The 15,255-nt window shown below is 40.1% G+C and overlaps 1 protein-coding gene across 1 annotated transcript in view; it reads right to left on the bottom strand.

Moving 5' to 3' along the window:
* The window catches only part of wnk1b (WNK lysine deficient protein kinase 1b), an 87,966-nt gene that overhangs the window by 36,973 nt on the left and 35,738 nt on the right, over window positions 1-15,255 (bottom strand). Inside the window, exons 3-5 of the mRNA XM_051077585.1 lie at window positions 11,442-11,614; window positions 5,309-5,529; window positions 4,088-4,245 (exon numbers count right to left, since the gene is read on the bottom strand). Coding sequence (XP_050933542.1) covers window positions 4,088-4,245; window positions 5,309-5,529; window positions 11,442-11,614 — 552 coding nt within the window. The remainder of the gene's footprint in view (window positions 1-4,087; window positions 4,246-5,308; window positions 5,530-11,441; window positions 11,615-15,255) is intronic.

Here is a 15,255-nt window from a genome sequence, read left to right as displayed (position 1 = left end):
AGTAACAGTTTGATCCAGGGTTAATTCCCACATAAAACCATAAATCCTCTTGGGAAAATAACAAATCAACACCTTTCAGAACCAAGGAAGAAAACTAGAATACAATTTGAAGGATAACACAAATATAAGAAATCAGACACTAAGAAAGTGCACTTCTGAGGCAACAACAGAAAATCCTTCTTGTAGAAAACAGTGCAACTGAATCCAAAAAAACAGAATGAAAAGAAAAAGAAGATAAAAAGAAAACAGTTAAAAGACAACATATCATACAACCCGTCACCATGATGCAGCACAATGCAGTGCAGGGATTTCAAGCTACCTGATACAATGAGAAAATGGGTTACTTTCAAGTGCCAAAAAGTATATGACTATGACCAAGGACCCTCTGAAGGCACATCAGATTTTAGGCACACAATTCAGAAGCCAAACACTGAACAGAAGTTCAGCCACCCAGCTCGCCTGAAGGCATCTTAATGACCAGCTCATCTGTTCCAACACTGTTAACAGAGGAACAAAACAGAGACTGAAGCAAAGAGAGGCAAGTAACAGAGCTGAACCTAAATCCTGAATAAAAAAGAGGGGCCATGAGAAAATAAAACACTAAAAATACTATATTCTCTCCATCTATCATACACCTGTATGGGCATATAATATGGCATCAAACTTTCTGGTCAATTATTTAATCAACTAAATGCATTTGATTGTTTTATGTAAAGTGTCCTCGCTGCTAAGCTCTCCTAAAGCTCAGGAGAATTAACCAATCAGACATTTAAGTAATAAACACAGATCAAAACTTTAAAACTTTTGCTAACGCATACCAGATTTCTTAAATCACACAGAATACATCATACATACAAACTGACAAACTAACTCATGAGGATGACTGCAGATCCAAAAAGACAGAGGAGAAAAGATAAACCCAAAGTAAAAGAGAGAAAACGGTAACTTGCTGGCTGGGTTACTATAAAATATCAGCTAAATGACAGTTAAATAAAGCGTAAGGCACTTACCTGGGAAGTACTCAGACAAGTGGACTAGTGAGTTGTTTGACTGACTGATGTCTTTGAAATTTTTTTTTCAGTTTTTTGGTCTAGAGTAACGGCTGGACACAGATGGACTGACTGTTTATCTCAACCTGTTCGTGCCAGCAAATGACCACCTCCCTCTGCTCTTTCCTCCAGCCGTCCTCTCTTCCTCCTTCACTTTCTTGGCCTGTTTCTCTCCTGCAACCCCCCAGTTCACCATTACATAACCCCCCCACCCCATCTCTCTCTCTCTCCTTCTTGGGCGTGCGCACACACACACACACGCATGCACGCACACACACGCATGCACACACACACACACACACACACACACTGAGATTCCAGGGCCAAACAAAGTTAGGACTGATGGGGGAAGTAATGGTATTAAGTCTGACAGAAGAAGGGAGGATGATGGAGAGAGACAGAGAGAGAGAGAGAGATCTAGATTTTAGTTTAACAAGGCTGATTGGAGGTAAGGAATGTTCCAGAAGGAGAGGGACCATGAAGTACGTCAACAACATTGTATATCAAGGTATAAGACGATGAGTCATAAACAATATCCCCACAGTCCTGGCTCTCCAAGCCTTTCAGTCATACATAATAACACAAAGCCTCAGATGTTTTTCCCTTGACAGATCAGGCAGCTGATTCATATTTAGATACAGATGGTGGCAATGCAAGATGACCAAGTTGAAAAGAAAATACAAGGGCTGTGTAAAGAAACTGCACAAAAACACAATTTTCAAGCAAAAACACATGAAATAACCTGAATGAAACAGAAGAACCTGTCAGCTAGGAAGACTTCAACATGCCAAAACACCAGGCAACTGTTCACTAACTACTAATAACTACTAATTACTAAATGCAATGAACTGGTATTGAAACAACAGGTTAACTGAGGTTTCAAACTCTGTGAGGACCGACAGAGTGAGAAAAGGAGGGTGGAGAGCTGGATGGATGGATTAGGCAACCAAATGAGAGGAAGCAGGTGACTGGGGCACCCTGGGGTTGTCACAAGTTTGTGTGTGTGTATGTGTGTGTTGTCTCTGACAATTACAAATACAGACAACTAAAGTTGGCTGTTTGACTAAATGTTTTGTTGAATGAATAGAACAATCTGAGCAAAATGCTCTGTGGCTTCCATTATATGAAATTAAGGTGATTAAGTTATCACTCACATTTACACACACAACAGTGTTGTGAACCCAGAGGCTGAGGTCACTTCAATAATCAAATATGGTTTGATTACAGTGGGAAACTGAATTCAGTTTTGTGCGAGTGAGAGGAGGGATTACAGAAAAAGAGGAGGAAGACAGTGGAGTAAGAGAGACAGGGAGCCAGACAGACATATGGATTGAAATACACTATCTGAATTTATTCTGCCAATAAAGCTTTGCAAATTGAATTGAAAGATTCAGGGACAGAAAGACAGAGGACTGGATAGCTTCTCTCACAGTGGTGGGAATCTTAATCCAAATCCTTTCAATTTGAATTTGCTGGACAGATAGTATGGATGGAGCGAATCTGATCACTGCTATCACTGAATACTGAAACACTGAAAATTTAAACTGAAGCTGAATATGCACTAAAGCACATGAGAGTGACCACAGAAATCCAAATAATCTAAAAAGTAAACCTGAAAATGTAACATTTACTGAGTCTGATTATTCTCATGTAAGACTGAAGCATAAGTGATAGTACATCCCTTTTCATTTCTGGTATACACATTAAAGGGATAAAAAAAAAACTACTGCTGTCTGTGTGTGTCTAAAGTAACCATTAAATTTTAATGTTAGACTTCACATGAGGTAAAAGCAGCACTTGCTGTAGCTGAGGGGGATGTAGCACTCATCCATAAGCTATAAACAGCACTGTATTTCTGTATTACCAGCAAATATTTAGGAAGACTGGTGTTAATCCTTCCTTTGTCTGAAATGAAGGTTTTTGCAAATACTGAATTCAATATTTAATCAAGGACATAAAATGTGTCCACATGTGGATATCATTTTCCCTTTTGCACTGTTTCAGCAACATAAAAATGATTTGGCATTTCTAATAAAGCTTACTGAATCGAAATAAAGGATGTGATGGGAGAGACAGACGCAGAGAGAAAAGAGAGATAACAGAGGAACAGCAGAGGGATTGGCAGAGAGAAAGGAGGGAGATATTTCTAGTAAATTCCAATGGTCCATTAACCGTCACTGTCAGCCTCCACAGAGCTGAATTCAGTCCCTGAGGAAAGGAGGGAGACAGCTCTCATCTGCCTCTCTGCGTGTTGGGGCGATGACCTCAGCAGCACTTAACTTAAAACAGCCCATGATTGCATCTGTTGTCCTCTCTGTCTGTGTTTTGCTCTCAGTCTCAGTTTCCTGCCAACTGTCACCTAAATATTAGCGCAGCCTGGGAAAAAAACTAAAGGGGAATTAGGAACATTTCAGTCAGATGAGTTGATGCAAGAGGCTTTTTGTCTGTCAATAAATATATCCACTAGAAAAACTGAGATTCACTTGTGATTCTTGTTACCTGACACTTATTTTCAACTTTCTCTCAGTGAGAACAATACCTTCAGCCACTGAACAGCACTGGGATTAGTGTGTTTTTCTTACAGCCAAACCAACAGTATCTTCTGAGGGAACATTTGTTTTAGCTTGTCATGACAGGGTTTGCTCACTACTGCTCTCTAGTGGTGGAGAAAAAAATGTAGCCAAACATGTTTTTTCCAGTGCTACTGTTGTTTTTTGTACATTTTGCAAAAGAGAGGTGGGGAGAGCTGGAGAGGGAGAGAGAGAGAGGGAGACAGATGAATTGGTGCAAAAACACTGTCATATGACTGGATCTCCTGCAGCTCATGCCAAACTTATTAATATAGTCAGCAAACAAGTTTGGGGGGGGGGGGGGCGGGAGGCAGAAAGAGCCGGGCAGAGGAGGATGTACAGGAGATTAGAGACAAAAAAGACAGACAAGGTTTTTTTTTGGACTCACACAAAAGTCACCAGTCTCCAGAACCCACTGGTATTCACTCTTTCTGTCATACTAAGACTGTGCAGGTAATGCAGACTTACACTAGTAACCCGCCTGTAGATCTGTGCAGCATTTTGACATTCAGAGTAGGGGTACTCTGAGGTAGCCATCTCCAGCATACACATCCCGAAGGCGTAGACGTCTACAGATTCATCATATTTCTCTTCGTACATCTCTGGAGCCATAAACTCTGGGGTACCTGATGGAGAGAAGGGGAAAAAACAATGATATTTTGCAGTCTACTGAAAATAAAGATCACTTTGTCACCATATTAGCTCTTAAAGGTCTTGTTATTGTGAATTTCTTTAACTCATTCATCTGTCTGGGAAACATACAGTAGATCATTTATGTCATGTACTTTCTTGCAAATAAAGGATATGCAACAATACACACTCCTAACTTGCACACTATGAGGTTTAAGTAAACATCCTGGGTAAAAAAAACAAACTGGCTCAGTCATTTATGTAACACAGTAAAATGTAATGAAGAGGAAGGGACTTAAATCTTAAAAGTTCTATAAACACAGCTGGAAATGTAAAACTGCAAACACTCTATGGGTACCACATACAGCAGTATCCTTAAATGTTTTTTTGTTTGTGGATTTCTTCATGTGTCTAAATAGTTGAGGTTTGCCTAATTACTATAAAGCAGCTGTGGGATTTACTAAGCATATCATTCTTCCCTCAAGTGCATGAGAATATGTGCATTCATGTACTTTGTGTGAGAAAATGTGTGAATACCAGAATACCTGTGGTAAACCATACAGCTAGACTACTGAAAGGCAGCCAAGTTATTGTTCTGTATGGAGCAGAACAGATGCTCTTTACTTGGCTTGTGTATTATATGCAGGGTGTGTGTGCGGCATGTCTTTGGTGTGTGTATGCAGCCGTCACATCTCTAGACAGCTTAATCCTAGCTTACTAGCAGACTGACTGGTGTGTGTTTCACTTTTCAAATACCTGCAATTTGCTTTAACAACCAGACATTTTAGAGGCAGTAAAGTTAATCTACAGTAGGTGTATGTAGTGTGTACAGAACGTGCCTGTGCTCATGTCTTTGCTTAGACGAGACTGAGTGTGCAGACATGAGTGTGTTAGGGAAAACTCCCATGTATTATGTCAGTTGTTTTCACTTTCTTCTCCTTTACATCCCTAAATATTTCACTATGATATAAAACTTTACATCTGACTACAGACAGGTGTGTCTGAATGCAAGAGACAAGAATTTCTGTTTTCACGGACTGTGCACATGCATCTTCCTACCTATGACACTCTTGGCAAAGGAAGCCCTCTTTAATGTGGCTAACCCCAGGTCTCCTATCTTCACCGAGCCCGTGGGTCCTGTGATAAAGATGTTGTCGCATTTCAGGTCTCTGTGAATGATGGGTGGAGCTCGGGTGTGCAGGAAGTGCAGGCCTTTGAGGATCTGTCTGCACCACGAGCGCAGAACCTTGATTTTCATCACCTTGAAACGCTTCAGGTAGCTGCAGGACAAAGAAAGCACACATAAGAGAGCATGTCACTTGACAAAGTCAGATAAAGTGTACAAAAATTTAGGGAGAGCAGCAGTTTCAGCCCTACAGCAGCAACGTATTCAGTTCAAGTGGCTTCGTCCTGACATAATAACTGATGACAAGCTTCTTCTTTGAAAGACGCTCTAAACAAGTGCACCAGCTATAAATAGGTGAAACTATGTCATGCTTTCATTAAAAAAACTCAACAAAATGGCTGTACATGTTTCTCCTATCAAATATTACAAAGATTATAGAATCATTAAACTGAGTTTTAGCTTTACTCAGACGGCACTTTCAATTGTTTTGCGTTATTCTACAGTAATATTATTGTAGGACGCTGAAAACCAACTACTGTGGAAATCAATTATACCAAATCAAGGCATGCAGAGGCAGACAACAGTCAGATAGGATACTGCTGCGGCAGAAACTCGGATAATGCTTCAATTAGAGATTAAAGCTTATACAACCAAAGTGGATTACTGTAAGACAATTCCAGCTTAAATAGATACATTATAAATTCTCACAGACATGAATATGCAGACAAAAACACGGACAAAAAAGACAGACAGACATTGTGGTGTCTGAATGGTAAACAGGACATTTAGATTCATCGTATCTCTTTAAAAAGACATCTGTTCGAGTGAAACAGTTCAGTACTAAAGGGCTCAAACACTTGTGTCCAAGATTCGTATTTGCTAACATATTTGACACTATTCATTGCCATGATATATGCAAACAAAACAATTACATTTCAGCAGATTTAACTATTCTCTGTCTTTCAGTTATTCAAAGCAAAAATAACCTCTCACAACCTTTTAGATGCTGATGTTCTAATGAACGTCATCAGAGACTTTTTAATGTGGTTTCAAAAATGTAACAGTGCAGATGCCCATTAATCTTATGGTGGTGAGGATTTGCTGTATTACAATATATGTAGCAGTCTGGTCATGCCTATGCTACATAGATTATAGACTAATGCTCTAGACTGAAAACAACAGGCTACCATTTAATGTGTAATTGTCCTATTCTGAATCCTTAGGTATTTCCAAACAGGTTTTTTTTCCACTGGGTGGAAAGCAGTGGAAAATACTCTGATAGGTCACCAGCAATGACAAAGCTAACTCAGATCTCTACCTGTTGGCAATCTAAAGTCTCCAGTTCATCTGCTTTGTATGTGTTTGGAATGTGGGTGGAAAATGAAAGAAACCGCAGTATGGGAAATTTATGTGAAAAATATTTCAATTAACAGTACATATTATTTGTCTTATTCTCAGTCATATAACTTAAAACACTGTGTCATTTTTTATCATTATTGACTAAATCACATGCAGTGATTTGATGAAAATGCTTCTGTCAAAACCTCCTATTAAGAGCTTTGAGAACTTATTCAAAATTCATGCATTTGTCTCTCCTGTTTAGCTAATCTGAAATCATCAGCTGGGGACTTTCTCTGCTCAGCTCTTCAGTGAAATTTAAGCAGGATGCTGAACAGACACAGTCAGACTTGGTTAGACAGAATGTGCTCCTTGGTGATCCTCTGATCATGCAGACGATGACTAAGATTGAAAAGAGACCATCTGCTTCACCACTCATCATCTCTTTGATGTGTTTAATTCAGCTGGTATGTGTAAATTCCACTTCATCCCAGTGGACAGAATAATTTGATTTGAGCTCATTTTTGTTACTTGGTGAAGCACTTTGGTTCCTAGAGCTCAAAATAATCATGTCCTTGTTCTATTTACTGCATTTGATTCAATCAACACAAATTAAACTTAGCTCAAACTGAATGTGGTCCTGATGAGTATCTGGTCGCTGACTGAGCTGACAGCCGAATGACCCTGCAGAGAACGTTGTTGTCTCCACCAGTGATGCCCTCTTAGTTTTTCTGCTCCGAGTCCAGACAGCTGACCCGGTGTGGAGCAGCATCACTGAGTCTGGCTCCAGCATCACTGGCAGCTCCACAGATCCTGAGTGTCAACAGCTGCTCTAACAATGCAGCAACTGCAAATCTGTCTGAAATGATGAGGAGCAGCTCTGACAAGTCTGGACTCAGCATAAGAGACAGATCTGCTCCGACCTGGGCCCCAGACTGTTGGGTTGAGCTCTAAAAGATACAGCTGTGACCCTGTGTCTTTACAAGATAAGACTACATTCATTTAATCAAGTTCTGTAGTCTAATATTCTAAGGTAACTGAACCGGAGCATTTCAATTTGATGCTACTTTCTGCTTCTACTCCAACTACAAGGCCACAGTTATTGACAGCTATACTTAGACATTACTTAAGTTACTGCAGACAACTTTTTCCACTTTATTTTCTCACTGCTTCCACTTCCATCATTAACCTGATGCCCACAGGAAGCACTGAGAGGTGATTTCTCATTGCAAACTCAGCTGCAACAGCATCTGACATACCCTCCAAATACAGAGGACACTACGTTCTAGTCAGACCAGCAGCCAGCATCTCTACTGACTGGTGGAATCAAAATAAACAATGTGCACTTGGCCTAGGATGACAGGAAGAAGTAGCTATATCGGGATTATCAGTCATGCTTCATGGTTCACACCAGATACAGTTACAAAAGTGATATAGCAAAGCTGCCGCCATATGTCATTTTAATGCAGCGGTTCCGTGCGATGTTAATACTAATAAAGCAAATTTGTTCTCCTTGTGTTTAGAAGAGAAGATGTATTCATAACAATTCTAATGAATTTAGTCAGTTCTTCTGTTATACAGTGAAGTGTCTCCCCTGACTTTAAATGATCATTTTGTCTCATATATAGGCCTCCACTTCTTCTCTTTGTCTTTGAAAATAACACAGAGGAATTTATCACAGAAAAATGTCTGGGTGGATTCACATATTTTCATGAGGAATTTTCCTTCAGGGCATGGAACAAGTTAACAGAAAAATAATCTTTTGGGGACTTTTTAAGTGAAGATGCCTCAAAAACCATATCTGCATAACGTTAGTGTTTACACTAAAACCTTTTGCAGCCCATCCACCTTTCTTGCATCCACCCCCAGTCCTTCAAACTCCATTCCCCACTTCTATTTCTACTTGCGTATCTCTTAAGAAACAGCATCCTCTTCTCCTCCTCCCTCCTTCTGTACCTTCCTCCCCTTTACTTAGCCGCACTGCTCTACCTCGCCTGTCTCCCCTGCTTTCTTTCTCTCCCTCTCTGAAGTCAGAACAGTGCTGACAGACAAGTTAAACCCCGTGGCATGCAATGTCGGAGTGACACTGCACAAAGCATCTCCTCCTCACACAATCACTCAACCATGCTCTCTTTTCAACAAACATGCCTACATGCACAGATATGTATTTGCACTTTGAGAATGTGCACACATATATATACAGTTAGTTAACAATACATGTACACATGAACAGATAAGCATTCACACATATAAGCTGAAGTTTACACAGACATACAATATGCAAAGCAGCAGTACACACACGTGCCTTTCCGCCTCCCTCTGTGTCTCACACAAACAGACACTGAGGCACACACACAGATAAGAGGCCCCTAGTACTCTGAACCCATGCTGGTCAGTATTTCCATCCTCACCATCTCCCTACTTCCCTATCAGTCCTCCCTCTCGTCATCTCTCATACTTTTTCCACCACTTCAGTGTACAGGAGTCCCTCTCCTTTCTGAGGCTTCATCTGGGTGACAGCCAATTCACTCTGCAGCCTCTGAATCTGTTCAAATATGTACATGCATGCACTAAAAATACTTGCAAAACCACACATACATCTGTAATATGTATGTTAAGCTGGTTATTTGATTTGTTAATTTACAGAAAGTTAATGAAGTAAGTGATTCTTATGAGCAAAAAAGCCCAAAACTTCTGAAACCAGCTTTTAAAAGTGAATATATAGTTAGTCTGTGATTGCAAATGGAATATTTTTGAGTTACAAAACAATAGAGGAGACATAGAGGACATTATCTTGAGCTTCTGGAACTTGTGATGTTTTTTTTTTCTTAATTTCCTACCTTTTATATACAATTTTATAGATTTTACAGACCAAATTCTGTTTTTGAGATCATATATAATACAATAAATCCATTCATTTTTGTGTATCATCCAATTGATATTCTAGTATTGTCACACTTGCTGTCCAGGATTACTTGACCAGCTTTCCAACATCTGTCAAAATTCTGTCTAGAAAATCTTCTATATTCTATTTTTATTTTTTTTTACACTGCAGGTTCTGGATAGTGCAAGAAGGGTGTTAGAAAAGACTGGTTAACCCCCTGTCATTGTACTGTTCAACTCACTGGATACATAAAGGAGTGAGAGTGCAGTTTCTGGATTCCTGAACACATTCATGAAGCTTTTTCACTCTTCCACTGGAGGGAGCTACTGTCCTTGTAGTACTGTTCTGCTGGATTAATTCTCTCACCCTTTGGTCACAGGTAGTTCATTAGTTAGTAACTCTGCCTTTAAAGTGGTTATCTAGCTTTCAATGTGTCTTCTGATCTGACTATTTGTGCATCTATCTGCCTCTTCAGCTGACTGTCTCACTACCTGCTGATCTGTTTGGTTGCCCGTCTCCCTCTTTCTGTCACTCTCGCTAAAACAAACTGAATGTAACTATCAGTCTGATCATCCATCCATCTCTCCCTCGGTCAGCCCCCATCCCCCACAACCCAACATGCCTCATTTGGTTTCTCCCTCTGTCTGTCTGTCTGTCTGTCAAGAATGAGAGGAATCTGCAGCAGAAGCAGCAGCTGGCAGGTGGGCCAGTGTCCCACGATGCACCGCGTGTGGGCACGCCATGTGCCACTCGCCCCACATTCAAGCTTTTATTGTTTTCGGGAGCTCAACAATCATTTTCGCAATTGCAGTCGCACATTTATTCTACACAGCGGAGAGACTGGCATGCGGTCATGGCATGGACAATGACAGCCACAGACGCATCAATTCTCTGCAGTGGACTGGGGAGAGAGACTGACAGACGCCCCTGTTATTGACATGGAAACCACAGATGTAGAGTCGAAACAAACATCGGAGGGAGTCACCCCATGATTACTGAGATTTACCAACTTATTCTCTGTATTTGAGGTTAAAACAGAGTGAAAATATGCTATAAACACCCTAACTTGGAGGTGAACTGATGGTGGTACAGTATAGAGCGATAGCGCAGTGACATCATTTCACTCTTTAAGGTCATTCAAGTACATAGAAAGGCACTCAGACATATAAATACTGTACATAACAAACATATATACATACTGTGCAGGTAGTAAAACAAGTCAAGACACACTATATGACCCACCGCAGCTGCACTCCATACAGAAATCATGCTGGGATGTGAGGTGCTTACGACACTCCAGTGAAAGGCCATTTCAACAGATGAAAGCAGAAAAAAAACTGCTTGTTATGTGTGTGTGTGTGTGTGTGTGTGTGTGTGTGTGTGTGTGTGTGTGTGTAAATTTTCCACCTCAACAAAAAACTGGAGGTGAGTCATCATCTGTAATGACAGCACTCTTCAAAAGCAAAGGGAGAAACAGGTGATGGGTGATCGACTGTGTATGTGTGTGTTGTGCATGAAAACCAACAACACTGCAAGTGCGGTCAGATAATTGCTTTGTTTTCCATTCTAATAAGTTAAGCTTGAGCAGTTATTTTTTTGACTCGATTGAAAGCATCTTTTATTATCCAGATCCTTTTTTTATGTTAATTTTGTAAATTAGCAGGGTCTTTTGTCTGCAGTGACACCTTCCAGTCAGGCCCACTGTATAGCTTTTTGATTATTCATCTGATTATGTGGAGTAGCTGAGATAATAGTGGTAGAAACTACAAACTATAGTTGTTTGTCCCCCCCAAAGTCACTAAATTAACATTTCAGAAATGTTATTTTATCTGTTGGGTACTCACGTTTTTAGCGTGCCAGATGTCATTAGCTCAGTGACCAGAACAATACATTTCTTTCCTTTGCATGGTCCCTCCCACGAGTCATAGAAGCGGACAATGTTAGGATGCTGGAGACCCTTCAACATCCCGGCCTCCTCTTTGAAGCGTTGTCTCTCTGACTTGGACAGCTTACGATCCTACAACAGGACAGGAGAGGAAAAATTAGTCATACATCCACAGCACTGGGGAAACATTGTTCATCTGAAATCTGGAGGGAAGAAGTATCTACCCAAACAAAACATGTTGTTTTAGTGGTGCAAGACAATTATGGTGAGTGTGATTACAATCAAGTCAAGCAGGAAGAGGTTTTGAGGGGTGGAGAGGGAAGCTAATTAAGAGAAGAGAAAAGAGAGGTTACACAGAAGGGAGGAGAAAAGGAGAAATAATAAATGCTTACAAAACACAAGTCTCACTATGGTTTGACAACAGGATACAAAACATCTTTTATACCTAACAGCGTCTAAACATGCTATTAAAATACATATTCAGATGAAATGTGAAACCAGGTACTATCAGAAAATGTTGCCATATTACATTCAAATACAGTTCCAGAGTAGGATTTGGATATGGATGAAACACTAGACTGTCCTTTCATCTCAACTCAAAGCAGCCACGAACATCCATTACAGTGAGTCTGAGCCTGTATTTTGATCTCTCCACTTTTCATCTGTACAGTACCAGCCTCATTTTTTTGTGATGCACTCGGTGTCAAACTGGTTTATAAAAGGAATTATAAATAAACTGATATGAATTCATACATGCTTTCCATTAACAATCTTACATTCACAGAATAACAGTCCTGCTAAGTTAGTAATGCAATACAATGATAAATCCTGTCTAGACTGTAGACTGTAAACTATTGAACTGAGGGCTGCAACAAGTGAGATTTCATTAGTGCTTGATTTAATGATTACTTTATTGATAAATCGATTAATAGTTGGGACAATAAAATGTCACAACAGTAGTTAAAAATGTCCTCTGTGTTTCAATCAATCAAATCAAAGTCTAAGAAAAACAGAAAGAATTCACATTATAAAACTTGTTGCTCTATGTCAGGACAAGATCCCTCAGCAGCTTCCCACCACTCTTCACTGGATCGCACATCAAAGCCTAACGTATTGGCTTCTGCAACTTCTGTCCATATATTTTAGTTCGGTTGTGAACTATAGGCTTTAAATTTCACACCAAACTTTAACTGAGTCTTTATTAGTAGTGATCAGGGGCACCCAATGGGAGCTTGACCAAAACAAGCTAAGAAAAGAAAGTTACAGGCTACATTCTTCCATCCTGTGGAAGACTAGCTTCTTAGAAAAGTCGGACACAAATACACACACACAGTTTAATAGGCATTCCAGCTCTACCACTGATACCTCAATAAACACAGATGCAAAGGGCAGTGTGGGCAGGTCTGATCTTGTAAAGAAGTGTTGGTGCGTACATGTGTGTGCATTCGTACATGAATGTGTGTATAAAAGCTATCAGGCATTCCTTTGTGTCTAGCCTGTGTTATGTTCTTGTTCACATGTCAGTTTTTATTTAGAGTGAAAAAAAGGCCTAAATAATTCATTATTATTTTGTTCATTAATTTTTTTTTTTTGTGCTTTATTTAAAAGAATAGATTCTAATTAATTAAGTCTAAGTCATTTATGAGAATTTATGCTGGGCCTGAGTGTGTGTATGTGCTTATTTGCTTTTGTCTGAGTGTGTCTGTGCATTGATTTTTCCAGTTTCTTCATCAGCTCTGTGTCTAACCGTAGCTGACACATTCAGCACATCAGTGCCCCAAAAATAAACAAAATCAGAGCTGCCTGACAGCGATAAAATAAGGTGACGAAACCTCAATACTCTGAGGATTTAAACCCAAATATGGTTGCAACTACCTTTGTGACTCCAAATTATGTTTTTAAATGCTAAATATTAAGTCAGCTAACCCGCTGTTACAAGTAGGCTGCATCAGATACACATAAAAAAAGAAAGACAGATTAAAACAAATGTGAAAGAGATGTTCCAATTAACCTGGAACACACAGAAATTTGTGCTTTGAAAGGAAATCATGACACACATCCAGAATGTTTCATAATGTCTGTGACCCTTTTAGAGGATGAAATTGCAGGCAACTGAACAGACAGATTGGTCCGCAGACAAACACAGAAAGAGCAGCAGCACTGACACCAAGGTTGGACGAGTTTGTTTAAGTGCGGACGGCAGAATAACTGAAACTCTGAGTGAGCGAGGAGCGTGAATTTACGTTGCGTTCAAAGAAATGTGAATTGAAACAGTATTTTTAAGGTGATGCAAGATCAGACGTTGGAGGTTAGACACCTACTCCGGCTCCGTTACCAGGATTATCACCATGGCAACCAGTTTTAAAAACAGGTCTAATTCAGCTGTTTCATTGTTTTGTTCTGTAAATCAACAATATTCTGACATCTTTCAGTATACAGATAAGATAGATTGTGTATCAGTGGATTTTTAATAGCACTATATTATTTGAGTATTTCATTTGAATATAAATTAAGCTTAAAAAACAAATGCATCCAGTGCATTAGTGTAAACCATTCAGAGACAAAGATCATGCTCGCCATCAACCAATCAACAACTTAGCAGTGAAGATTCTGCCTGGTCACAGTGAGTGAGTGAAATGTTATAAAGCTATTAGAAAACCTTGTGAGCTGCTTCAGAGATTAGGACAATCTCTGAGGTGATGATCTCATATTGTCATATTGTATAACCTGGGGCCTCATCTATATCATATGACTTACACACACACAGAGAAGAGAGAGAGAAACTCTGAAAGCTTCAGTGTTTCTGAGTGTGTTAATATGTGTAGAATCTGTGTGTGTGTGTGTGTGTGTGTGTGGTGTGTGTTCGGGCCCATATCAGCTTATCCCTTCATCCTACAGCAACCTTTTCACTGATGATGGCCCATTAGCAACTGACACACAGGCACATCCATGTGTGTGCTTATCAACCCTCACTCGTACTCACTCTCTTTTCTTTTGCCACGTAACCCTGTGGTCACATGACAACATCCGTAGGTCAGCTGACTGACTGGAAGCCAACATTCCATTTCCCAGCAGCACTTAGAAAAGACCCTGACCACCCATATCACTTGTTAGACACCTCCCTCAGGACACTAGATGATTACTTCTCCCTCTTTCTTGCTCTCGTACTGAATGTGTGCGTGTGTGTGTGTGTGTGTGTGTCTCCACAGATGTGAGCAGACAGCAAGTCTAGGGGGGGGCTTCCTAATCCATTATTAATGTTTCCTTTTTCATTCTTGTGTATAAATGTGTACACATCTCTAACACACCCAGTATACTACACGCCTTATCAGTCACAGCAAACACAGATCTGGAGGAAATGTATATGAAAACAAAAGTGTTGCGAGGATGTGGATGTTTAAGGACTTAATTTGATCCAAGTCCTCTTGTTGAGAGTGGTTGTTTTCTCTCTCTCTCTCTCTTTATCCCATCTTTTCTGCTCCGAGCTTCAAAACATCATGAGACTTGAATTTGTCAGACTCAGAAATACCCTCTCACTCTCAATCCAAGCCTCTCTCTCTCTGTCTCTCTCTCTGTCTCATACACACAGGCTCAGACAAACACACACCTAAGCAAGACAAGCCTATTCACCCAAATCTGCAGCTTCTTATCTGACGCTCACACGCACTTCTTTTTGACATAAGGCCTTCTCACTGTCTAAGCTCTGCATTGCTTATTCACTATCTCCCTCTCAGCAATCTGAGGACTTGGAAGAAGCCACCTATACATCCCAG

Source organism: Lates calcarifer, linkage group LG18 (genome assembly GCF_001640805.2).
Source record: "Lates calcarifer isolate ASB-BC8 linkage group LG18, TLL_Latcal_v3, whole genome shotgun sequence".
NCBI lineage: Eukaryota > Metazoa > Chordata > Actinopteri > Centropomidae > Lates > Lates calcarifer.
This window is presented reverse-complemented; position numbering and strand designations above follow the sequence as displayed.